This window comes from Haliotis asinina, chromosome 6 (assembly GCF_037392515.1).
Source record: "Haliotis asinina isolate JCU_RB_2024 chromosome 6, JCU_Hal_asi_v2, whole genome shotgun sequence".
In the NCBI taxonomy this organism is placed as follows: domain Eukaryota; kingdom Metazoa; phylum Mollusca; class Gastropoda; order Lepetellida; family Haliotidae; genus Haliotis; species Haliotis asinina.
Window position 1 is genome coordinate 1,660,431 of NC_090285.1, and position 25,551 is coordinate 1,685,981.

General features: G+C 42.3%; 4 protein-coding genes across 5 annotated transcripts; 2 read left to right on the top strand and 2 right to left on the bottom strand.

Annotated features, from left to right (window-relative positions):
- Positions 1–3,103: 3,103 nt before the first annotated feature.
- LOC137286599 (uncharacterized) lies at positions 3,104–5,119 on the top strand. Its single transcript, XM_067818547.1, has 2 exons — positions 3,104–3,203; positions 4,111–5,119. Exon 2 carries the CDS (start codon positions 4,119–4,121, stop codon positions 4,890–4,892), a length of 774 nt encoding a protein of 257 aa, XP_067674648.1. The 5' UTR covers positions 3,104–3,203; positions 4,111–4,118; the 3' UTR covers positions 4,893–5,119.
- Positions 5,120–6,233: 1,114 nt separating this feature from the next.
- On the bottom strand, positions 6,234–14,074 carry LOC137286413 (uncharacterized). The gene is made up of 5 exons (XM_067818266.1): positions 13,896–14,074; positions 8,319–8,558; positions 7,321–7,460; positions 6,909–6,980; positions 6,234–6,358 (listed from the first exon to the last, which is right to left on the bottom strand). The coding sequence occupies exons 2-5, from the start codon at positions 8,549–8,551 to the stop codon at positions 6,351–6,353; spliced, it is 453 nt and encodes a 150-aa protein (XP_067674367.1). The 5' UTR covers positions 8,552–8,558; positions 13,896–14,074; the 3' UTR covers positions 6,234–6,350.
- Positions 14,075–15,936: 1,862 nt separating this feature from the next.
- On the top strand, positions 15,937–19,680 carry LOC137287251 (uncharacterized). 2 transcript variants are annotated; one of them, XM_067819479.1, is made up of 5 exons: positions 15,937–16,110; positions 16,739–16,913; positions 17,664–17,803; positions 18,440–18,508; positions 19,601–19,680. In XM_067819479.1, exons 2-5 carry the CDS (start codon positions 16,744–16,746, stop codon positions 19,606–19,608), a joined length of 387 nt encoding a protein of 128 aa, XP_067675580.1. In that variant the 5' UTR covers positions 15,937–16,110; positions 16,739–16,743; the 3' UTR covers positions 19,609–19,680. The 2 variants fall into 2 exon arrangements, with proteins under 2 accessions (XP_067675580.1, XP_067675582.1); XM_067819481.1 differs by lacking the exon at positions 15,937–16,110 and adding an exon at positions 16,132–16,223.
- A 3,053-nt stretch (positions 19,681–22,733) lies between these two features.
- On the bottom strand, positions 22,734–24,895 carry LOC137286717 (uncharacterized). The gene is made up of 3 exons (XM_067818699.1): positions 24,708–24,895; positions 23,216–23,355; positions 22,734–22,882 (listed from the first exon to the last, which is right to left on the bottom strand). Exons 1-3 carry the CDS (start codon positions 24,890–24,892, stop codon positions 22,734–22,736), a joined length of 474 nt encoding a protein of 157 aa, XP_067674800.1. The 5' UTR covers positions 24,893–24,895.
- Positions 24,896–25,551: the final 656 nt, after the last annotated feature.

The following is a 25,551-nucleotide window of genomic DNA, read 5'->3' on the forward strand; positions in this document are numbered from 1 at the left end:
CGTAACTTCCATACTGTAACATAGACGTGCGACAGTCGTAACTCCCATACTGTAACATAGACGTGCGACAGTCGTAACTCCCATACTGTAACATAGACGTACGACAGTCGTAACTCCCATACTGTAACATAGACGTACGACAGTCGTAACTCCCATACTGTAACATAGACGTACGACAGTCGTAACTCCCATACTGTAACATAGACGTACGACAGTCGTAACTCCATACTGTAACATAGACGCACGACAGTCGTAACTCCATACTGTAACATAGACGTACGACAGTCGTAACTCCCATACTGTAACATAGACGTACGACAGTCGTAACTCCCATACTGTAACATAGACGTACGACAGTCGTAACTACAGTCGTAACTCTCATACTGTAACATAGACGTACGACAGTCGTAGCTCCCATACTGTAACATAGACGTACGACAGTCGTAACTCTCATACTGTAACATAGACGTGCGACAGTCGTAACTCCCATACTGTAACATAGACGTACGACAATCGTAACTACAGTCGTAACTCTCATACTGTAACATAGACGTGCGACAGTCGTAACTCCCATACTGTAACATAGACGTACGACAGTCGTAACTTCCATACTGTAACATAGACGTGCGACAGTCGTAACTCCATACTGTAACATAGACGTACGACAGTCGTAACTCCATACTGTAACATAGACGTACGACAGTCGTAACTCCCATAGTGTAACATAGACGTGCGGCAGTCGTAACTCCATACTGTAACATAGACGTACGACAGTCGTAACTCCCATAGTGTAACATAGACGTGCGACAGTCGTAACTCCCATAGTGTAACATAGACGTGCGGCAGTCGTAACTCCCTTACTTTTACATAGACGTACGACAGTCGTAACTCCCATACTGTAACATAGACGTACGACAGTCGTAACTCCCATACTGTAACATAGACGTACGACAGTCGTAACTCCCATACTGTAACATAGACGTGCGGCAGTCGTAACTCCCATACTGTAACATAGACGTACGACAGTCGTAACTCCCATACTGTAACATAGACGTACGACAGTCGTAACTCCCATAGTGTAACATAGACGTACGACAGTCGTAACTCCCATACTGTAACATAGACGTGCGGCAGTCGTAACTCCCATAGTGTAACATAGACGTGCGACAGTCGTAACTCCCATACTGTAACATAGACGTACGACAGTCGTAACTCCCATACTGTAACATAGACGTACGACAGTCGTAACTCCCATACTGTAACATAGACGTACGACAGTCGTAACTCCCATACTGTAACATAGACGTACGACAGTCGTAACTCCCATACTGTAACATAGACGTGCGACAGTCGTAACTCCCATACTGTAACATAGACATACGACAGTCGTAACTCCCATACTGTAACATAGACGTGCGACAGTCGTAACTCCCATACTGTAACATAGACGTACGACCGCTACGATGCCTTTGTGGAACGAGGCGCAGGTCGGCTTAAACGACAAGAGCACGTCGACCCTCCAATCAACTTTTCACAATTCATGTACTCTAAACTATGGGTAAATGTGGCATAGGATCACATTTAACGACCTTCATCTCTGTATCAACAGTCATCACATGACATACATGTTGTCTAAACCACCAGCTCCCAAACTACTGCAGCTGCTGCTGTGACAATATCACGTTTACGGGATCGGTAGTAACACCGAACAATGAACACAGTCCGAACCGACTTTACATGACGAGAATGGAACCGTTGTACCCGCTGTATACTAGTCATAACATCCACTGTAATGTTTACACCATGTCATTTAGGAAGTGGTCAAATGCAAAATATGTCATGCTTGTGATTTCACTTCCTCAGTAAAGTACAAATTCTAGTCCTTTTTTTAAGTCGCAGTGGCTGAGCGGGTTAGGCGGCTGACTTTGTGTGCTGGCGATTAGGTGCCTGACTCTGAGGGTGCGGGTTCTAGAATTTGTACTTTACTCAGGAAGTGAAATCCCAAATATGACATATGTTGCACTTTTATATTCACGGTAGTTGCGGAGAAGTGAGACCTACATGAAAGCACTACTATTTCATACTATACTGAACATTAAAAGACACACTACTGTTTTTTTGTCAAGTTTTTAAATACAAGATATAAACATTAACCTTACTTTTATGAGATTGTATTTTTTCGAGACTTGCGTTTCTTTTGCCGTTCAGTACACTTCGGAATACGTTGTCAGTGACATAGAAGTCTTACTGTGTACCGTGACACCTTACATTGTACTGCAGTAATATTGTAATAATACACAACGGAATATGTATCGCAATATGGAGAATCTGCTATAATCAGGGTCTGGTGTATATAAGTACAGCAACTGCACTACCAGCGATCGTCTTCCCGACTCGCCCAAGGACCTTGTTTGTCTACACCTTATCTACACCCGCATGCTTCATCACAATATTGACATCTACAACAAGAGTCACTTTAGATTGATCTCAGTGACCACAATATTTCTAACTCAACTCATTAAGCGTGTGTCACCATTCATAACACGACACATACGGACTTATATCCCGCATTGCAATGTATGGATCAAACCCATTCACGCGAATCAAGCATATTGACGGCTTGAGTCGCTACAGCGTACAAAGCACACGTGTGTAGTGAATGTGTACTTTTCACTTGAACAATAAGCATATTACACATGTGTAGAACCGTTACGTAAATAAACATAAGTGTGAGTTTATTCAACTGTCTTACTGCACGGCCCATGTAACGCATGTGGGACGTGTTCCCGATAGTCACAGCGAGCTGTTATCGATTGTATTGGTTCACCTGAACGTGTGGCGACGCGTTGTAGGTATTGCTGGACAGTGATGTGGAGGCATTACCGTTGATGATGTCATAAGTCTTATAACGCACTTTATTTCAACCAACCACGTTTTGACACGCTACGATCATAACGTGTGGTTATTAATAAAAACGTGAATCCCCACGTGAGGTGAGGAATTACCCGCTTAAAATAAATTTGTCGAATATTCCAGGGCTGACATGGATTTATGTTTAAATTCTGAACATGGTATAAAGAGGGATATATTTCAGGAAATTATCAGTTCGTAGACTGAGCTTCACACGGTATTTGTCGGATTTCCAGCAATCACAGAGTACTGCTAGTTGGACTTCACTCCAGATAGGGCAACAAAGTTCTCTCGTGAGTATCACCTTCTTCTTTAGTGTGATATTTCGAAACGTAATTTAATTTTGAACTTGTTAAATTGTATGTCGACTACAGGTGATAATGATACCATGATATTTTTAATTACAAAGAATTTTCGAGGAATCATAAGCAGTGAAAGGTATTTCACAATTAATTAACAGGAAACCTGAAACATAGAGTTAACAGAGGAAGTATCAACCAGAAATATCAGGTCTAACTTATAACTATATGAATAGAGTTTCCCTTGTAATATTGTGTAAGCATGCGTGAAATGTTTCGTATATCGTGTAAGTCACTTGTTAAGAATCAAGTGAATACTTAGCTCCAATTGAATGAGTGTATTGAACTTATACTGTAGTAAATGTGCCGAGGTAAAACATGTAGGAAGTGTTAGCGATACCACGATGAGGTACTCATCCCGCGACCACGATGAGGTACTCATCCCGCGACCACGATGAGGTACTCATTCCCGCGACCACGAGGTACTTTGTATCAATAGGACTACATTGTCAGCTCGCTCATTGTCTGTGTTACCTGCATGTGTTACCTGCATGTGTTACCTGCATGTGTTACCTGTATGTGCTTACAGGTGTATATGGTTTGAATGAGGAAGTTACGAGAATTCATTCATAAGTTACTCAAGTAATAATGGATAATGATCTTGATGCTTGTGTATATGTGGTGAGTGTGTATATGTGGTGAGTGTGTATATGTGATGCGTGTGTATATGTGATGCGTGTGTATATGTGGTGCGTGTGTACATGTGGTGCGTGTGTATATGTGATGCGTGTGTATATGTGGTGCGTGTGTATGTGATGCGTGTGTGTGTGTGTGTGTGTGCCTGCATTCATGACAAGTACAGTGTTTGTGACTTTATTTATTTTGACCCTTTTCTTTTCAGAAATCAATATGGGAGTGATCGATTTGGATGGAGTTGTCAGGAAGTGGGTGGAGCACCGAGTGGGGGTCGGAAACGACAGCAACAAGGCGATGGATATCGACTGGCACAGAGTCCACTTCTCTACCGTCAGTTCCAGCTGTTACGAAAGTCCCCAATATCAGCAGCAACGCCAAGGGGCACGATGGTCCCAGAACACGCCGTCGGGCCGGTCTCAGGTTGTATTCACATCAAACTACGAGAACAACACAGGGCAGGTACAGAACCACACCTTTCAGATGGAGAGGTCCACCGACGCTGTGGTCAGGACAAGCCTCAGTAACGGCTTCTCCAAAGGCGGCGACGTCGGCATCAACGTTGACGTACCCGACACCATCTCAAAGGCGACTGCAAGCTTCGGCAACGACGTCCATATACAACGGCAAGACGACAACACGGTCAAACACGCTGTCAAGTGGTCTCTGAACTCCACGGTGAAGGCCCAGCCGTACTCCCGGACAACTGCCAAGCTTTGTGTCACCGAGACGGAGAGTGAGTTCAACTTCGACGCAGAGGTGCACATCAGGGGTACAGTTCTTGTCAAGATGACCAATGGCGGGGCTTCCCAAACTGTAACCCAGGGTGACATTGCCACCATTCTACAGGACGAGATTCAAAGGGGCAGATTCAACCCCGACCACATGGTGACCATTCAAGGACGAAAGGTCGCGTGGAAGGTTGCTGGGAAACTCAGATTTAAATACGGCATTTCCCAGGACACATCGGTGTCGAGTGAACCATTATAGCAGACGTGGACACATGGTCAAAGACGAGGGCTAGATGGTCAGAGTCAGACACCGGAAGGCGCTACAAACGTTTCAGATATTCCTCGTTTATGAACTTCTAAGGTTAAGAAACAGCTTTTCACGATAACATCTGAAACTTCTCATTCTCAAAATAGTTCACATTCCCAAGCATTCCTAACTTTGTCATGTCTAGATTACTTGAAATAAAATGCAATCGTTATATGACAGACGTAGTCTTTACATTTTGTGATTATCAGCTTGTTCAGGTAATAGTTAAGTTCAGCTGAAGGAAATAACGGCACACCCAGGACTGGTTGAAACAGCGTCATGCCACCGACAAGAAACGATAAACGGTTTAAAACATGGAATCGTTGATATTGCACACGTTGGCCAGGGAGGCCTCGACCGGAGTCATCAATTTCCAGTGCTCTTGACTCCTTATTGAGTGGGAGAATGAATTTAGTTTTACACCGTATTTAGCAATATTCCAGCAATATCACGGCGGGTCTTATTCAGTGATCCGAATGTTCCGGGTCAGCGTTACCCGTAAAGATACAGGTTACAACTGATGTTCCGTAGCCCATGCTTGTCGTAAAAGGTGACTAACGAATCGTTGGTTCATACAGGCCAGTTGCGCAGATCGATGCTCATGCTAATGATCACTGGATTGTCTGGTCCAGACTTCACTATTTATAGACGGCCGCCATATAACTCGAATATTGCTCAATGCGGCGTAAAACGGAACTCACTCCATTAGTAGCCAGAGGCTGTTCAACTAACCAGGTGAACGTCTCCGAGACTTGACTGTTTCAATGTACCATAACGGTCAGTAGCTGCTCACACTATCAACCACTGGTTTGCCTCACTCCTACCCTGTTATGTACCGACTAAGTTACTATAGCCCATAAACACCAACCAAACAAAATGTATTTTGCTTTTTGTATAACAGGCAAAAGCTAAAAGAGGTCACCTAAAGTGATTTTACGTTCTCCTCTTTTCATGTTTCCTCACCTTCAGCTAAACACCCGTTAAAAGAGCCGTAAATCTGGTTTGAGTAGATTAGTGAAAAAAGTCTTCGTTTCATATCTCTTCAACACATACACGAAACAGGGTCAAGTTACCCAAACGAATCTTTATATTCATATTTGATACTATCTAACACGCCATGACTGTGACAGCCTGCCAAACAGTCTGGCCATGGCAGAACCATGGGTTATCTGCGTGTACCCATTGAATTCAAAACCTTTTCCTTTCCCGTCTCTAGTGTGAATGCATATGCACGTGTGTAAAACTACCATCCAACAGAACCCGAGTTATATCCAACATCACATGCAACAAATATAAATGTTGAGTGAAAGTTTAATCAGTGCACACAACACGCCAATATCAATAAGAGGGAAAGTAGTTCATCGCACAGGTTCGACATTCGGTAGTCTCGTTCTGGATCCCGACATCAGATCACAGGGCTGAAACACACGAACAGTTCTGTGTATGAGGTGCGTATGATGATGTGGTCAGTAGAACATTCACATCAATGGAACTGAGTTACATGTCATTTAATGATCGTCTTTGACACAATGCATTGCTCAACAACACTCGCGCACACACAATCACAAAAACACAAATAGATATACCCTCGCGCACACGTAATCACACACACTTTTAGACGACGATATCGTATGGTATGTAATTACGACACGTTTCCACGTAATATTCCGTGAGAGATCTCTGGTAACATGCGTGTGTGGGTCCCCATCAAACGTTGCTTGTAATGGCTCTCTTGTAACCTATGCAGTCTTCAGTAACGAATGCCTGAAAGAGTTATCCTATAACCTAGGCTGTAAGAGGGGTGGTACTTAGGTTCCTACGCTTTCATGCTTTTGGCTGAGAGCAATGTGGAATATTGAAGAACACCTGTGGACAGACAGAACATTGTGTACTAGTATGTTGGAGGTATGGCTGTTCTCTGAACACTGTGGGGAGTGGGGGAAGCAGCAAAGTGTAAACAATAATTACCAGATTCTGGACCTTCGTCCTCGAACGTCAGCGCCGCATCAAAGAACTCGTCCACATCCACGTTGCCATCACCTTTCAACCATTACAGAAACGACAATCTGAGGACATGCATGAAGTCAATGAATCGGACCACAGTGATTGAGTAAAAGCTTTGGAATCTACCATTAAAATGTTGTATATGGTGATGTAACAAACATAAACCTTTGCTTATAGTCTATTAGTTAAAATGGTTGTCTACATCACAGAGCTACATTTGGCTCAACAATGTGACTTAGACAAGCGCCCTAACACCCAGTGAGACAGTCACACGTACGCACGCACGCACGCGCGCACGCACACCCACTGGGATAACCACTGTAACTTAAAGCAGTGTGCGACAGCTGTTACGAGCTTCATGAAGCCAGCAACTCACGCTTGGCATCGGCCATGTTCATGAAGTGGTCGAGTTGGGCGTCGCTGTGATCGACTCCGAAGTAGCTAGCGGCCTCGGACCTGTCCACCAATCCATCTGTGTTCGTGTCCAAAGCCCGAATCTCACGCCCAGTAAACTTTCTGTAGAAGTGAATATTTGCACTGAATGGACCTGAAAACGTTCACCTCGTTAGCTGGGTTTTGCCCGCTACTACTACACTGTACATTTTGTATACTCTTTTGTTTTGCGCATTTCCACAGGTATAGTGTTCACATGATTTCCTGCGGTAGTCAGCATTTTCGTGTAGAGTCCTGGAAAAGACATCACACACGCAATGGTTGTGTTTGTGACTGTTCGGGTATAAAATCAGAGAAAATCAGAGTAACCTTTTGATTAGCAACAGAAAAAAAGTTCTCGTCATGGCAAACTAGCTGTTAAAGTCAGCGAAACGGAGTTTCCTACTGACAATCAGTAATGACACCAGGTGTTCGGGAGAAGAGTAATATGTTGTCCTACCGGTAGCATCCGCTATTTACAGTATTTGCATGACAAAATTAAGCGTTTCAGTCCTCGTACATCAGTACGAGCTCCAGTCATCCGGTGGTGGCTTGTACACAAAACAAACAAGTGATCAATCGACTAGAAAGTCCACTGACAGTACGGTGAAATTGCTAATGTAAGTGTGGGTAAGTGATTTAAGTTTTAGCAAGATTCTAGCAGTATCACAGCGCGGGACACCAGAAATGGGCTTCACATTGTATCCATGTGGGGAATCGAAAACGAGTTTACGGCGTGACGAGCGAACACTTTTATCATTGTGCTATCTCACTGCGTCTTAATGAAGAGTAGCACATTTAGATAAAAAGAGACTTGAGTGGTGTCTGTTGAAAGTGATAATATTGAATAATGTTGTCAAATCATTATCTTTAACAGTGTACCATAATTAGTAGAACATTGAAACTAAGCGTTATTTCAGTAAATACGTTAACTGTAAATACCTGTACAGACCACACCCGATCTTTATTCCCGTGTGGTAAGGCCTGAAATAGGTTTTAGCTACAGTGCCCAAAACTGGCTTGATGAATGGTTTAATTGTTCGGAAAGGAACCCTGAAACGCCGTAAACTGAAGCGTGGAACTCGGACTCGTATCCCCCAACGTCTTCGCCATAACCCATCCGTTCCCATGACGACCAGGACAGCGGTCAAACATAGAAGAAACGCCAGCTTCATTCTTACTCTGGAAATAATGTCAAATCATGACAAATTCGGTAATGGAGACATGCGAATAATGTAGTTCATGAAGAGATTATTCAAGAGGTTTGAAAATTATGTCAAATAGTGAGAAATTCGGTAATGGGATTCGTCGACGAGGCCCGATTATTCGAGAGATATATTTTAACGAAACCATGTTCTGGTCGTGATTACACATGTTCTGGTCATGATTACACATGTTCTGGTCGTGATTACACATGTTCTGGTCGATGTATACACATGAGCATTGATTAAGCACCACCCATTTTCATGCTATAGGATTGTGTTTAACACAACACACTGGTCATTCATGATATGGAAACCAAACACATGATTTTAATTTTGTTAACTGTAGACTCTTCATTGAGTGCCTTCTGTAAAGATGAACCTGTATTCCATCGGTTATGTAAATGTGAACATGCAAAAAGATCATGGAATCACTTGTAGGATTGTTTGAATTATAATTTCGTTAACTGAACCATATAAAGTGTAAATCCATCAACCACCGGCATTTCTGATACTTTCGGTTGTAATTTATTGACGGTCATATGGGGGTACTAAAAATGTTATCAATAATCATGTCCAAAACTATGGTCAGTCAGATAATGTCTGTGGCCCAAAGTAGACAAAGTTCTCGCAGGCCAAGGTAATCTGTCAACTGCGTTGCTCTGCAAGTATGCGATAACAGCTCTGGAACGATGGCGCCTAAAATTATCGCCCATAAATACTGGCCGACTGGCGAGGGGGTGGTTATCGAAATGCGGCCTCCCGTACTTCCTGTTGGTATCTCTGACCATTGAGTGCCCTTTGAATGGTGGTAAGATTGAGCTTACAGTCATAGGAGATAGACGCCAACACCATTACAGACCCACCGTCAAAGGGTTCAGCTGCATGGATCATCCGCTGATGATAAGCATCATTGCCCCTTCTCCAAACTCGCCAGCGGACATCAGTAACACGAAGAAGAAAACGGCTATCGTAGGACCAGTGGATCCTGCGCCATGTAGTCAGATTGTTATTTTGCCGTTGATTACACCATGACAAACGCTGAGCCTTGTGTCTATCAGTGAGTAAGGTGCGTCTGATTGGACGACGTGCACGGAGTCCAGTGGACCTGAGGCAGCTAGTGATGGTGTTGGTTGAGAGACGAACACCCACTCTCAACTGTTGTCTGAGATCTTTGGCATTGGTCATGGGCCTGCGTCTCACTGGGCGAACTAGTGCACGTTCATCACGGGGAGTGGTCTTTGTCGGCCTTCCTGATCGTGATCGATCCTTGACGTAACAAGTGGTCGCATGTTTCCTTGCAAGGCGACTAATGACAGTGTGACTGATATTCAATCTGGACCCAATGCTGCGACCGGACAAACCATCTATGATCTGTCATCTGGTATTTTCAGAAAGCCTACGCATGTCCAAGTTCAATTTCAACACTGTTCACTTATTGATGCGTCGCTAAGAAAGCAATGAGTATACTTCATTTCATCTTTTATACCCCTCGGTCGCTTGTACCATGACAGAACGTTAGCATGAAAAGCATGCACGTGAATTTCATGCTAACTGCATGTGTATTTAGATATAACTGGTTGACTTGTTGTTCACTCAGTTTTGATCCCTTTTTGTTACAATCGACAATTATTTTTATGGTGCTTAATTAATTCTTAATTAATGTGTATATATTTACTAGAGTGATGCATGATGAACCCCAGTTACGTCTCGGAGAGGGGACCAATGGGTCTATAATACAGCGACATGAGTGCAGTTCTCGAGTCCTGCTGCCACACAACAGTCTCGAACTCAAACAGGTTGAAAGTAGTTATCTGTTGCAGTGACTCTGGTTACCTACATATTTTCAAGCCGTTACTGAGTATAAAAGGCATACTAAACTAAGTGAAGTAATAAAAGAAAAATTGTAAAAGCATTTATCAAATGCTACGGAGAAAACAGCAACAAAATAATCCATTATGTCTCATGGACATAAATGGCCACTGTTTTCTCAGGTGGATTCAGCTACAACGACACTAAGGTAACTCCTACTCTATGGCGATTCAGGAATCATAGCTTGTTTCGTAATTCAGCTGATCAGAGATAGACGACTATCAACCTAGGTCTAAGGAAGAGAGAGAGACGGTTCCGTGGCTGGAAGTAAGTCACGGGAGATATCTTATAGGGACCCCTACAAGAATTCTACCCGTCACATGTTCAGACTCGCTGCTGTGAATGTAGCCACTACTGTTCTAAACTACACTAAACACCAAAGAAACGTCACCAAGATATGTTAGGATGTATTAGCTTGCAAGAAAACATTACAACACAGCTTAATCCATATCACGAAAACAGATTCTCAAATGCATGCATATCAAGGTGAAAGGCGTCTTTTTCAGAGGAATTGTAGAGGAATTTCAAACATACCGAAATAAACCAATAACAGTGATTTGGAGCCCAACCGAAAGGTTGAAATAAAGTGTTGTTTTGAGCCAAAGATAAGTTTCAACAATTAACACAAGAAACAACTCTTGTAGAGTGTGTAAAATTAGGGTCATCCCTATTGAAAAAAAGTGTTTTTTGATGTTGTGCAAAAGTGTTCAGGAACATCTAAAACTATCTTTGTTAACATTTTGACTTGCAAAGTAACATTTTTCAAATTTCTGTTTACACATAGCAACAGCAATCGCCAAAACGAAGCAATGTCCTGGTAGTATTTGCATCCATTTCTCGTGTAGAATGTTTCTATAGAGCTCAGAGAATAAAGCTGTGTATCTTTATGGCGAGACCATGTAAACCAGCGGCCAAAAGAAACGTCACCAAAATAGAAACGACTATAGATTGTCAAAATAATTTGAAAATAGCTAAAACACATATCTCGATCACTGCATGTCTATTCCCTGTGAACATTTGCACTTTTGTGAGAAAAAAACCGAATTTGGACGAATACAAGAAACTGTGCACAAAGTTACCCGTATCAAATTAGGCTATAAAAACTAACCAGGTTTATTCTCCTACACCGATTAACAACCAAGACCATACCTCGTTTAACACCAGAGCGGAGGTAGCGAGCAATCTGTATGTTACAGATGGAACAGACACAAGAGCATGTGGCTGGGACCATGGGATGCTGCAAAATCACCATCGGAAGACACGTCATACGTCTACCGCAGACTGACAGTACTGAAGGTCTCTACCCAACATGAAGACCGGTAAGTACAAGTGTTGCGCTTGAGGAACCGATACATCACTGTGACGTCATTATGGACACTATTGGACATCCAGGCAACAGACAGAGTGTGACCAGACGACTCCGAATTCGTGGTCTCTGTGTCGATCGACCTTTCAAGGGAATGACGTTGACGTGCCAACACCGACATGCCAGATTGAGATGAACCAAGACTGTGCCACACTGGCAGCAGCGAAACTGACGAAGATTGAATCTTGGTGACAAAAGCAAGTTTTAGCTCTACAAGATCAGTGCTCCACTGAGCACCTTTGGGAATAATTGGGACGTCGTATTCGGAAATGCCAAAATCAACCGTTGACGAGGAACGTTTTGGCAGCTGTTTTGCCAAAGGAGTGGAATCGTATCCCTAATCAAAACGTCAGAAGAATCAGCTACTCACTTCGACCCCAGATTCGGGCCTGTATCACTGTTAGGGGAGGCCATACCCGGTACTAAGCAATATGTGCTGCTCAGAAAGTTGTAAAAGCTCCAAGTCGATTCTGCATTGGTGATCAAATACTGGATAATGCACCCCAGTGTCATTCACTTGATAACAGATAACGAGCTGCGTTGTTTTTCTGTTTGTTATCCATTATATACTGCCGCTGAACGATTGCTTTTTGCAATAAAACATTCACCGTGACCATATTTTGCTTAAGTTATGTTTTAGGCCAGAAAAAATATTTGGTGGCGTTTCTTTGGGACCCTAGTTGACATAGATCAGCGACCCTTTGAGCGGTGACATGGACTCCATATGACCCCGTAGAATTGCGTCGCTAACCATCATACACGATATGGGCTATACATGTGAGTCCTTTTCTTAATGGCATCGTCCATATATCGACCTTATGTAGATACCACAGTAATGTCAGTCTGTTTGGCTACAAGCGAAATGCTGAATTGCAATTTAACTCTAAATCCGCAATAGCTGACGATCTTAAAGCCAATCAAAACCACAACATCAGATGGAACACCATGAGGCTTATCGAAAGGAACAAGAGTGACTTCTCAGCTCGTAAACTACTTGAAGCTGTCCGTAACAGAATATTAGTCCACCCATCAAGGAGATGAATGATATGCTACTACGACTACTATAAATCTGAAACTGAAGTTTCCCGTGGGAAGTCGTTTTCTTATGCACCAATGTTTTTACAAACAATTCGATGTATTTTATTGGCAGAATCTCTTTAAGAAAAACTCTTAAATATGCATTCTAATTTTCATCCTCTCTCTGTTCTCTTTCTCAGCAACGATACGACATCGTTCATAGTTGTTAATAAATGGTGTTATTTGCCAAACAACTGAAACTGTTACATATTTCAGTTACTTGAAGACAAGCATTTAATTGTCCGCAGAGTGGTTTACATTCTGTCACTTCTACACTGACTCCTTTTATCAGGTAACAAAGACAGTAGACACAAGCACATTCCTAATTCTTTTTCAAATTCAGATGAATCTGAATGAGACTGTCTTCCTATTCTTAATGCAATACTCCTTGCAACGTCAAGTAGTATTTCCACTTCTTGTGGTGATATCGATGTATCATGGACCCTCGAGACATAAATAATCCTGATATTTTGCCTAAATGTGTTTTGTATCGATGCACTAGTATCTCGTAGTTGACGATGAATCGTTACACCCCTAACAAAAACAGACTAGAATGCATGATACAGCACACAAGTACGAGAATTATGCCACGATTAACAGCTGAAGAGACAGAAAAGGCCGTTTGGGATGGTGCAGATGTAACCAACGCCCTCGGATGGCATCGTATCGGGATTGGAAGACTTATTCAGACATACTGGGGTACGTTGACAGGCCAATAAGTGGACGTACACGCATCACAACGCCAGTTGGAGATAGATACCTCCGTTATTGAGGACGGAGGGAGACGTCGTCTTTTGTCGTTAGTATACTACTGGCAGCTGTGTTATCTCATAACACACTATCAAGATTAACAGGAAAGAAAGAAACGAAACAACAAGAAACACGACACTTTGTTTAGTGTAAAGACAGTTAAAGCACATGTTCACTGTAATGTCAAGACAGTTGTGACAGCACACACTCACTGCAGTATTGCACCCTTAGCAGTAAAACCAATACACCTACCTTTATTTGGAAGTCTGGCTCTGCGCATCGACTGGTTGTACTTCGGGATTTTAAACACTAGGGGTGTTAAATTCATGGACGGCGATTCCGGGGAAATGTCATGAAAAGGTTGTCTTTTTTTTCCCACAATGTGTGATGTCCGGGATACAGGTTGATGTGCTGTGGATATCACGCAACATGCTACTGGAACACTATCTAACACCATCATAATCATGTGTGAATGTGTCATTACCTGAACGCAATGTCTAGAGTTTCTACATATTCTGCACCCACACGCACCGAGATCCTGTTCCCTCTCACATACACAGATACCGTATGCCCTGTCACATCTATAGACACCAAGTTCCCTGTCACATACACAGATACACAGTTTCCTTGTCACACACATACACGCTGTTCTCTGTCACCTACACACACACCCTGTTCCTTGTCACATACACTGACACCAAGTTGCCTGTCACATGCATACACATCCTATTTTCTATCATATACACCGACACCGTTTTGCCTGTCACAAACACAGACACATTGTTCCCTGCCACATGCATAGACTCGTGTTCCCTGTCACATACACAGAAACGATATTCCATCTCCCATACACAGACACTGACATAAACTCTCATAAACTGACACACTGTCCCTTGTCACATACACAGACATTCTGGTCCCAGTCACATGTGCAGAACACGCTGTTCTCTGTTAGATACAAACACCCTGTTGCCTGTCACATTCACAGACACCCTGTTCCCTCTGTCTTACCCATACACCCTTTCGCTGCAACGCACACTGACACCCCTTTCCCTGTCACAGACACCATATTTCCTGTCATACACAGAAACACCCTGTTCCCTGTCATACATACAGACACCCTGTTCCGTATCACATGTACACTGTTCTCTGTCACATGTACAGACACACTGTTCCCTGTCTCAAACACAGACACCCTGTTCCCTGTTACATACACAGTCGCCGTTCCCTGATACACACAGAGAACCCTATTCACTGTCCCATACACACACACCATGTTCCCTGTCACATGTACAGACACCATGTTCCCTGAAACATATAGTGACACCCTGTCCATTGTCACATGCACAGACATCCTCTTCCCTGTCACATACAAGGGCAAAATGGTCCCCGTCACATACACATTCACCCCGTTTCCTGTTCAATGTCCAGCGCACACACACCCTGTTCCATATCAGATACACAGACACCCTGTTCTCTGAAAGATACACTGACAGATGTTGCTAGTCACATACATAAACACCCTGTTCCCTCTCACATACACAGACACCCAGATCCTATTTACATACAGAGATACCCCTTTTGCAGTTACATACACGGACACCCTCTTGCTTGTTATATACACAGACACCCTGTTCCCTCTCACATACACAGACACTCTGATCCTTGTTACATACAGTGATACCTTTATCCCTGTTACATACACGGACACCCTCGTGCTCGTTGCATACACAGACACCATGTTCCCTGCATGCATAGATAGCGTGTTCCCTTTCACAGATACATACACCATGTTCCCTGTCACATACACAGACACTCTGCCCCCTGTAACATGCATAGATACCCTGTTACCTTTCACAGATACAGACACTCTATTCCCCTTGTAACACATTCACGATCATAGTTAGGCAATATAGAAACTATTTGTCACCTTCATACTTAAGTAATATAGAAACTATTTGTCACCTTCATACTTAAGTAATATAGAAACTATTTGTCACCTTGAAGTCATTTCAAATTGACAGCTATCTGCAACAAAACATACACAGTAGAACAAAATCGCATCTTATTTTATATTCTGTGGCTAACATTAAAGTAGCAAACACGCAGAGTATGTTCCAGTGCTGTTATACAGATTAGCTGCAGATCAACGCAGGGACATCATGAGATGTGTCGATAGCTGTTGTATCCCACCTGTTGTCGGTAACAACAGTTTCCTACAAAGGGCCGAGGTGTTACAATCAATACAACCACCAAAGATACCTAACACCTCGTTACCTGACACAAAATCAGCATTTGTTACGGTTGGCTCACATCCGGGTAGACCAGAGTGTTAACTGCACCATGACGCACGGAAATCAGAAGCCGGTGTGACACCTCCAACCAGTCCCTGCCCCAGTCCCTCCGCTATATAGGCGCCTAATACCCCTGGACAGATGACTGGTTGACGGTACGTCCACACTAGTTAGTGAGTATGCTTTTCAATATATCATTCATGCCTGCCTCGTTTGAAACACTTATGTTACAAACCATCATACGTGTGGGAGTATCGTGTCCTTAAAGTCCTGGATGCAGAAGGGGGTTTGCGTTATTGTTGAATTTGGTTGTTGTTTTGGGCTTTTGTTGCTGTTCGGGTGTTTTTCTTTGATTATTTTTGTTGTTGTTTGTTTGGGTGCGAGAGGTGTTTTCTGTTTCTTGCGCACATTTTCGTGAGGTTTGGAAAGTGAACGTTGTGCGAGAAATGTCCTGGATCTCCCAACGGACCTAACATTACACAAACATATTTTACCCTATTACACAGTTTGCAGTACAATATACTTCGCCGATTTTTTTAAAACAGAAATAGGCACAATTTTGATTTGCGTTAAAAACAGTAAATTTCTCCGTTTCCTATTGTCCACCAATATAAGCACTGTGCAACAACTTTTTCAGTTTGGTATTTGCTATCAAGAGGATATCAAATGACTATTATGAATTTCTGATGCTAGAGCTTTGAGCATGCACCAACACATGGTGCATATCATTATCATTAAGCACGTCCGTATATGAAACTGGTGGCAAGTTCATCTCATGGACCCTTGGTTGATATATTGCAGGTACAATGAATCTGCTCCCGGTGCTGCTGCTGTTTTCGATGTTGATGTTGCTGCCGCAAGTCGACTCATTCAGATGGCGGCGTTGGAGACGATTCCTGAAACCGGCAATACAATTGGGTCGCACGTACTTGCCCAAAATACACCGTGGGATAAAGACCGGGTGTAATTTGTACAGGTAACGTATTTGTATGGTAGTCTGTGTTACCTCGAGAATAGCTGTATTTGGAGAGTGTTCCAAAGCAAGGACATCGACATTACACAAGGGTGTCTATTGCACGGGGGCGACAGGTTCCGTCCTATACCAGGAATGGTGTTGTGCATGACGGTAAAAGAAACTCACAGAGGGCAAACTCTGTCAGCAGCTTGTGTAGGCGGCGGATGCGATCACCAGGTTGAGCAGGAAACCCGTCGCTAACACCAGTCCTGATGTCATCACGGAATGCCAGGGATCCGCTCACATGACTTTCACCCCTAATTTTAGGGGGATATCGCTTTATTGATTTCATTTACGTCTGCGACAGATGGTCTCCGAGTTTCGTTATAAATTCAGAAGCACTTGTCAGTTTGGTTTTCGCCTCACTCACCTTATACAATTACAAGATACCCACGTTTAGCAGGAAAATGCCCACCTCGTCAAGCATGCAGTTAACCCCCGTGCGATGTTGCCGAAAATGACACTGAATATTTTGGATGGTATGAGCCATGTGTATTTTGCAGTACTAAACCAATACGCAGTTGTCTTTATTTGTCAGTCGGTCTGACGAGGTAGTCTTAAAGATAAAGAATTTAGTCTTGGCAACGAAGATGTGGGTTCGGATCCCCACAGTGGTACAATGTATGAATCCCATTTCCGACGTACTGGAATATTGTTAATGCCAAACTCACCCACTGACTCATCTCTGAACTGAATGGTTCTGCGCTACAGGACGTACGTCGGTCGCCAAGCAGAACTCCTGGACACCAACAAAGATGGGCGCGTAGACAGGTCCGAGGCTGCCAACTATCTTGGGGTGGATCACGAGGACGAAGAACTTCACGATTTCATGGACAAGGCTGATTTCAAACGTGAGTACCTCCGCTTGACGTTCACCATACATTGATCCAGTGGTAGGTAGGGAGGTAGGTAAGGTTTTAGGACCTTGGGCCTTAAAAGGCCTATATGCACCCAACACTTAACAAACAGTTAAATTCTTTCCCAGCCAAATTACGTCGTACGTATCCGTTTAAACGAGGACGTCTAATACAGCACTTTGTATGCAACCATACATTAAATTATCATACATTAGATAAGTATTGCGTTCAGTGTAAAATTGGTTTTGGTTTTATTAAGCACAATGTCTTTATGAGCATTACGTGGGTTTTCATGAGCTGGACATTCAACGAGGTAGTGCTGAGCTGTTTCTGGGCAGTGTAAGTTACAGCTTTGTCGATCCAGTCTACTAAAGGGCGACGGATTACCTTGTGGAATAATTATCATTTAGCATTGCTTTGGAAAGAATGAAAAGGTCATTACGCCATTGCTGCTCTCTTTAAACAGATTAACGTTCTGAATAGATAAAAGATTCAAATCTTAGAAAAGGCATTTAGATGCAAGACTCGTTTGTATTTCGGTTTAGAATCGGAGTATCTGGGTTACGTTATATTGTGGCTTGTGTCTAAAACTCAGCTCACTATCTCAGTTGACTCCCGTGTGCATTGCAGGCGACGGTATAGTGGACTTGGACGAGTTCCTGGATGCCGCCATCATGGCACAAGCCCAGAAGGAACATCGTAAGTTGTTTCTATAGGCCCAGTTCTGATCAAAAGCTATATGTAACTACAATGGTTACGAGTTATCCTACACGGGCTACGGATTAGGGTCAGAATTAGTTTTGGAACGAACATATTCTTTAGGGTTTACGCATAGGTTTTCGTATTGTTTATAGTTTGGGTTGGAGTTAGGTTAATGGCGGACATATTTTATAGGGTATACGGTTAGGGTTAGAATTAGGTTAGGGCGGACATATTTTATAGGGTTTATGGATAGGGTTACAATTAACTTAGGGGCGGACATATTCTTTAGGGTTTACGGTTAGGGTTAGAGTTAGGCTACGGGGAGGACATATTTTGTAGGGTTTACCGTTAGGGATTGAATTAAGTTAGGTGTGGACATATTTACAGGCATTTCGGGTTAGGGTTGAAAGTGATATTATACAAAGCTCCTGATAAACTATGTTTGGGTATATCCTGAGGCACAAAACATGTTATGTATCGTTCCTGGGATGGAGATCAGGTGGAAAGAGTGGCTTCCGGGTACACACACTGGACACTTGACACCTTATTGTGGAGGCCTGGCTGAACCACCGTGTCATGTCACCTATGTAGGATGGACTGACTGTCCCGGACTTCCCCAGGGATGTAGTATCGGTTATTACGGGTACTTGAAATACACCGGAACTATTGCAAAAACATGGCTGCCCTGTTGTTTCGGTGTAGCTGAACTATTGCCGAAATGTGGCTGTACTATTGCTTGAATCTGGCAGCCCTGTTGTTTAGGTGTGGCTGGAATATTGCTGATTGCTGACGCCACTTAATCCCTTGCCTGGCACGTGCAGATGCAGGCTAGGATTGTCCTCCTTGTCCTGTGTACCATTTCAGGGGATCTGTCTCGTTGACTTGGTGGATGTTTGCCAACGTATTCCAGTGGCGCTCCTGGTGCTCATGACTACAGTTACTGTGTAACTGTGTATCCACAGACTGGCGTCAGGTAGCTGGGATAGTGCGTATTGTGTCGTGAAACACGAAACCAATCAAAACCCTCCAAATCTGGAAGTGATCCATCTGCTGGTGGATATGTAATGTTACTTCTTCTGTCTGTTTCAGTTGACTGAGTATATGAACACATTTACATCCATGTGTATCAACACACACGCCAATATTCAATAAAGTTACATTTTGTTTCATGTCAACTCTTGTGTTTTATACACTATGGTTGATGTACAGGGCTTCTGTTTCATGTCAACTCTCCTTGTTGTGTTTCATACAGTGTGGTTGATGTACAGGGCTTCTGTTTCATGTCAACTCTTCTTGTTGTGTTTTATACAGTGTGATTGATGTACAGGGCTTCTGCCAATACTGTAGATGCAGGCGCCGTGTAGGTTCTCATAACAATCTGGCCTAACATCCAAACAGGATTGTCAACTTGCTGGTCAAGTTTACCGAATTTCTTTGAGTGGCATTATTTAGAAGTTGGGGAGTAATATAAGGACAAGCTTTATGGATTTACAGTTTCTTTATTCTTTATTCAGATGATGCGACGTTTCCATACAGATTCTATATCTTTGTCAGATACCAGCTTGACAACGATACAAAAATCTGAATAAAGAACTTGTTCATCCATAAAGCTTGCCCTTATAAGTTTAGGGAAATGGCGCCATGAGACGTATAGAAGTATTACCTAGCTTTTCTGGACGCCTTACGGCCCTAGTAATTATGTGGATGTCAGTGGGAAATTATAACTCGGTGTAGAGGATGGCTACTCACACCAACACTACACAACATACAACACAAGACCTGAAGCAGAGTTTAGATGCGTTTATTACTAGTCCTAGATATTCTCTGACATAATACATGATACATAATACATACAACTTGATTTTACATTACTGCCTTGTTCATTCACGTCCTCATGTTGACTTCATAATTTTAAACAGCTTGATTCCATATCACACTGCCGACTTCATAACTTAAATATCAATCTGCCGACTTCATAGTGAAGCAGTTTTAAATCACATATGCTTTGTATATAATATTGTAATATATTTTGGAAGTGAAAGATATGCATTATAGAATATGTGTAAAGACAAATTACATTAACGTTATCAAAAGTGCTGTTCAGTTCGGCACTGAATGAAAATAGTTTTGCAACTCTGTACACTAACACAGCAACACTAAACTGACTACAGAACATTTCACAGGTGAGTTTAGCCTACACTATGCTGTGCAACATTGCTAAAATATACATTTATATGGTTATACCAATTACAGTGTACCAGAATGTATCAGGACTTCTACATGTACGTGAAGTTACATTTAGCCAGAATATGGAGTGAAATAGGTACATAAATAGACAGAACTTCAGTGTTAAAAATAACTTAGATGTCTTACAAGGATACAATTCAAATACAAGTTACAAAGAAATAGAAATATTGGCCAACATACCTGAAGCGAGTTTAGATGCGTTTATTACCAGTCACAGATATTCTTTGGTTTGGGTCTGGGACTGGGCTGCTTATAAAAGCAGGTATGTTACCAATTCAACGTGTCAATGTCGGTAAATTATATAATATAGATACATGTGTCCACTTTTAATATATAATGAATACAGATAGTGGCTTTATCTAGCCGAGTTTGAAGTAATGTTGAATTACAAGACTGGCTGTAGTTTGGGGTAACCTGTACGCATAGCCCTAGACTGTGTATCATATGGCGTGACACCGCGGTCGGTAGATTGTAAAGTGAAATACGATAATAGGTTATAAATTTGACCGGGAGATGAATTTAGTTTTACTACATTAAACTTCGTTAAACTTGGTTAATCTAAATATTGTGAATGTTTAGTTTCGAAACTGGATTTTGACAATAACTTTAAAGGGAAAAATTTGATAAATTGTGGCATGCTAGCAGAAGGAAATTCACACAAAATACCGAGTGGAGATTAGAGCGAGGCGCACACACGAACACACAGTCTCAACCTATGTTCGAGCGGTGTTTGGTTAACGCATGTTTTCTAATGTTCTATTTATGACCAGGCAGCATATATTTTAACACATAAAGCAAAACTAACAGACATGGGGTCAACACAGTTAGTTAGTCCTACTGCAGCCACATTACAGACCTGAATATATTCCAGTCCGGAGTGAACAATTAAACCGGTGATTGCTATCTTAATATTACGTTGGGACACGTTATCATATCAGGGTTGACGCCATATAACTCGAACATTGCTCAGTGCGGCGTAAACCTAAACTCACACCAATTAGTAGCCAGAGGCTGTTCAACTAACCAGGTGGACGATCTCAGAGACTTGACTGTTTCAATGTACCATGACGGGTCAGTAGCTGCTCACAGTATCAACCAGTGGTTTGCCTCACCAATAATCGATTATGTACCAACTAAGTTACCATAGCCTATATACATCAACAAAACAAAATGTATTTGCTCTTTTGTATAACAAAATGCTAAATGACGTCACCTAAAGTGATTTTACGTTCCCTTCCTCCCTTCCGCGAAAAAAAAACCCCAACAACGTTAATTATAATAAGAGCCGTAAATCTGCACGTGTGTAAAAACTACCATCCAACTGAACCCGAGTTAGATCCAACATCACCTGCAACAAATATAAATGTTTGAGTGAAAGTTTAATCAATGCACACAACACGCCAATATCAATAAGAGGTAAAATAAAATTTAGTTCACGGCAAAGGTTCGACATTCGGTAGCCTCGTTCTGGATTCCGACGTCAGATCGTGGGACTGAAACATACGGACAGTTCTGTGTATCAGGTGTGTATGATGATGTAGGTTGTGTAGATGATGTGGTCAGTAGATGATTCACATCAATGGAACTGAGTTACATGTCATTTAAGATCGTCTTTGACACAAGGCATTGCTCAACAACACTCGCGCTCACACAATCACCAAAGCACAAATGGATATACCCTCGCACATACACACTTTTAGACGACGATATCGTATGGTATGTAATTGGGAAATGTTTCCACGTAATATTCCGTGAGAGATCTCTGGTAACATGCGTGAGTAGGTCCCCATCAAACGTTGCTTGTAATAGCTCTCTTGTAACCTATGCAGTCTTCAGTAACGAATGCTTGAAAGAGTTATCTTATAACCGAGGCTGTAAGAGGGGTGGTACGTAAGTTCCTACGCTTTCATGCTTTTGGAGCTGAGAGTAATGTGGAATATTGAAGAACATCTGTAGACAGACAGAACACTGTGTACTAGTATCTTGGAGGTATGGCTGTTCTCTGAACACTGTGGGGAGTGGGGGAAGCAGCAAAGTGTAAACAATAATTACCAGATTCTGGACCTTCGTCCTCGAACGTCAGCGCCGCATCAAAGAACTCGTCCACATCCACGTTGCCATCACCTTTCAACCATTACAGAAACGACAATCTGAGGACATGCGTGAAGCCAATGAATCGGACCACAGTGATCGAGTAAAAGCTTTGGTATCTACCATTAAAATGTTGTATATAGTGATGTAACAAACATAAACCTTTGCTTATCGTCTATTAGTTAAAATGGTTGTCTACATCACAGAGCTGCATTTGACTCAACAATGTAACTAAGTACAATCACCCTTCAGACCCAGTGAGACAGTCACACGTACGCACGCACGCGCGCACACCCATTACAAATTGTCAGTGTTAAATGCGTTATGCTTCCAGCTGTTACGAGCTTCACGTAGCCAGCAACTCACGTTTGGCATCGGCCATGTTCATGAAGTGGTCGAGTTGGGTGTCGCTTTGGTCGACTCCGAAGTAGCTAGCGGCCTCGGACCTGTCCACCAATCCATCTGTGTTCGCGTCCACAGCCCGGATCTCACGCTCTGTAAACTTTCTGTTGAAGTGAATATTTGCATTGAATGAACATGAAAACGTTCACATCGTTAGGAGCATTCAAAATAATTGAATTTCTAATCATCAGTCGACATGAGTCACCATCAGTCGGTATGCTCAGCATATCGGAGTCAGGTAACTGAGCGTATGATTGTTTGCCGACCTAGTGCATGCACCGCCGATGACGTCAATGTAATGCTACACTGTGCATTTGTGTACCCTTGTGGGTCGCGCATTTGCACAGGTATAGAGTTCACGTGATTTCCTGTTGTTCAGCATTTTCTCAGAAACACTTGTGTAGTCCTGGAAAAGACATCACGCACGCAGTGATTGTGTTGTATGTGTGACTATTCGGGTATGAATCTGTACAGCTACCTTTTATGAACACACGTCATTTAGAAAGTGGTCAAATGTAACACATCTTAAATTTGGTATTACACTTTCTCAGTAAAGTACAGATTCCCATTCGGGTTTCGAACCCACACTCTCAGAGTCGAACACCTAATCACCAGCACGCAAGCCATGTAACCCATTCAGCTACCACGCCTTCCACAAAAACTCATAATTTCACATATGTGCTATACTGTTTAGTTTATCAAAAATACACGTTTTCATTCAATGAGTTGAGTTTTCCGATGAAACAGTAGTTGACATTAAAACCATACTGAACAAAATACCGATAATCAAATCTGCAAAGAAATCATTTTTAAGGGGCACAGATGAATCATATCATTTGACCATTTGTCACCTAAGCGATAAAAATCAGAGTAACTTTGATTAGCAACAGAAACAAAGTTCAGTTCTCGTTAAGGCAAACTACCTGTGAAAGTCAGCGAAACGGACTTTTCTACTGACAATCATTAATGACACCGGGTGTTCGTGAGAAGAGTAATATGTTGCATGACAAAATTAAGCGTTACAGTCCTCGTACAGCAGTACGTACTCCAGCCATCCGGTGGTGGCTTGTACACAAAACAAACAAGTGATCAATCGACTAGAAAGTCCACTGACAGTACGGTGAAATTGCTAATGCAAGTGTGGGTAAGTGATTTAAGTTTTAGCAAGATTCTAGCAGTATCACAGCGCGGGACAACAGAAATGGGCTTCACATTGTATCCGTGTGGGGAATTGAACCCGAGTTTACGACGTGACGAGCGAACACGTTTACCATTGGGCTATCCCACTGCGTCTTTCTGAAGAGTAGCACTTTTACATAAAAACAGGCTTGATTGGTGTCTGTTAAAAGTGATAATACTGAATAATGTTGTCGAAACATAATCTTTTACAGTGTACCATAATTAGTAGAACATTGAAACTAAGAGTTATTTCAATAAATACGTTAACTGTAAATACCTGTACAGACCACACCCGATCTTTATTCCCGTGTGGTCAGGCCTGAAATAGGTTTTAGCCACAGTACCCAAAACTGGCTTGATGAAGGGTTTACTTGTTCGTCTCCCCCAACGTTTTCGCCAAAACCCATCCTTTCCCATGACGACCAGGACAGTGGTCAAACATAGAAGAAACGCCAGCTTCATTCTTACTCTGAAAATAATGTCAAATCATGAGAAATTCGGTAATGGAGACATGCGCATAATGTAGTTCATGAAGAGAAGTTGGCAAGGCCCGATTATTCAAGAGATTTGAAAATTATGTCAAATCGTGAGAATTCGGTAATGGAGACATGTTCTGGTCATGATTACACATGTTCTGGTCGATGTATATTTACTACACTTCTGCAACAATAATTATGAGCGCAGTTCTCCAGTCTTGCTGCCCCCAGAGCAGCCTCCAACTAACAGACAGGTTGACAGTACACGTAGTTCTCTCTTTCTGCTATGTTGCAGTGATTCTGGTTGCCAACATATTTTCAAGCCGTTACTGAGAATAAAAACCAAACAGAAATAAATGAAATAATAAAAGAAAAATTGTAAAAGCATTTATCAAATGCTATGGAGAAAACAACAACAAAAAAATCCATTCTCATGAAGATAAATGAACACTTTTATCTCAGGTGGATTCAGCTATAACGACACTAACGTAACTGCTACACTATAGCAGCCTACAATGACACTAACGTAACTCCTACACTATAGCAGCCTACAATGACACTAAGGTAACTCCTACACTATAGCAGCTACAATGACACTAACGTAACTCATACACTATAGGAGCCTACAATGACACTAAGGTAACT

Bases quoted from the DNA above. Each gene is read 5' to 3' on its own strand.
- LOC137286599 (XM_067818547.1), top strand. From the start codon at position 4,119: ATGGGAGTGATCGATTTGGATGGAGTTGTCAGGAAGTGGGTGGAGCAC.
- LOC137286413 (XM_067818266.1), bottom strand. From the start codon at position 8,551: ATGAAGCTGGCGTTTCTTCTATGTTTGACCGCTGTCCTGGTCGTCATG. The intron at 7,461-8,318 runs GTATTTACAGTT...TCACTTCTACAG, and splicing joins ATCGGGTGTGGTCTGTACAG to AAAGTTTACTGGGCGTGAGA. The intron at 6,981-7,320 runs GTGAGTTGCTGG...AATGGTTGAAAG, and splicing joins GAACATGGCCGATGCCAAGC to GTGATGGCAACGTGGATGTG.
- LOC137287251 (XM_067819479.1), top strand. From the start codon at position 16,744: ATGAATCTGCTCCCGGTGCTGCTGCTGTTTTCGATGTTGATGTTGCTG. The intron at 16,914-17,663 runs GTAACGTATTTG...TCTGCGCTACAG, and splicing joins ACCGGGTGTAATTTGTACAG to GACGTACGTCGGTCGCCAAG. The intron at 17,804-18,439 runs GTGAGTACCTCC...TGTGCATTGCAG, and splicing joins GGACAAGGCTGATTTCAAAC to GCGACGGTATAGTGGACTTG.
- LOC137286717 (XM_067818699.1), bottom strand. From the start codon at position 24,892: ATGAAGCTGGCGTTTCTTCTATGTTTGACCACTGTCCTGGTCGTCATG. The intron at 23,356-24,707 runs GTATTTACAGTT...TCACTTCAACAG, and splicing joins ATCGGGTGTGGTCTGTACAG to AAAGTTTACAGAGCGTGAGA. The intron at 22,883-23,215 runs GTGAGTTGCTGG...AATGGTTGAAAG, and splicing joins GAACATGGCCGATGCCAAAC to GTGATGGCAACGTGGATGTG.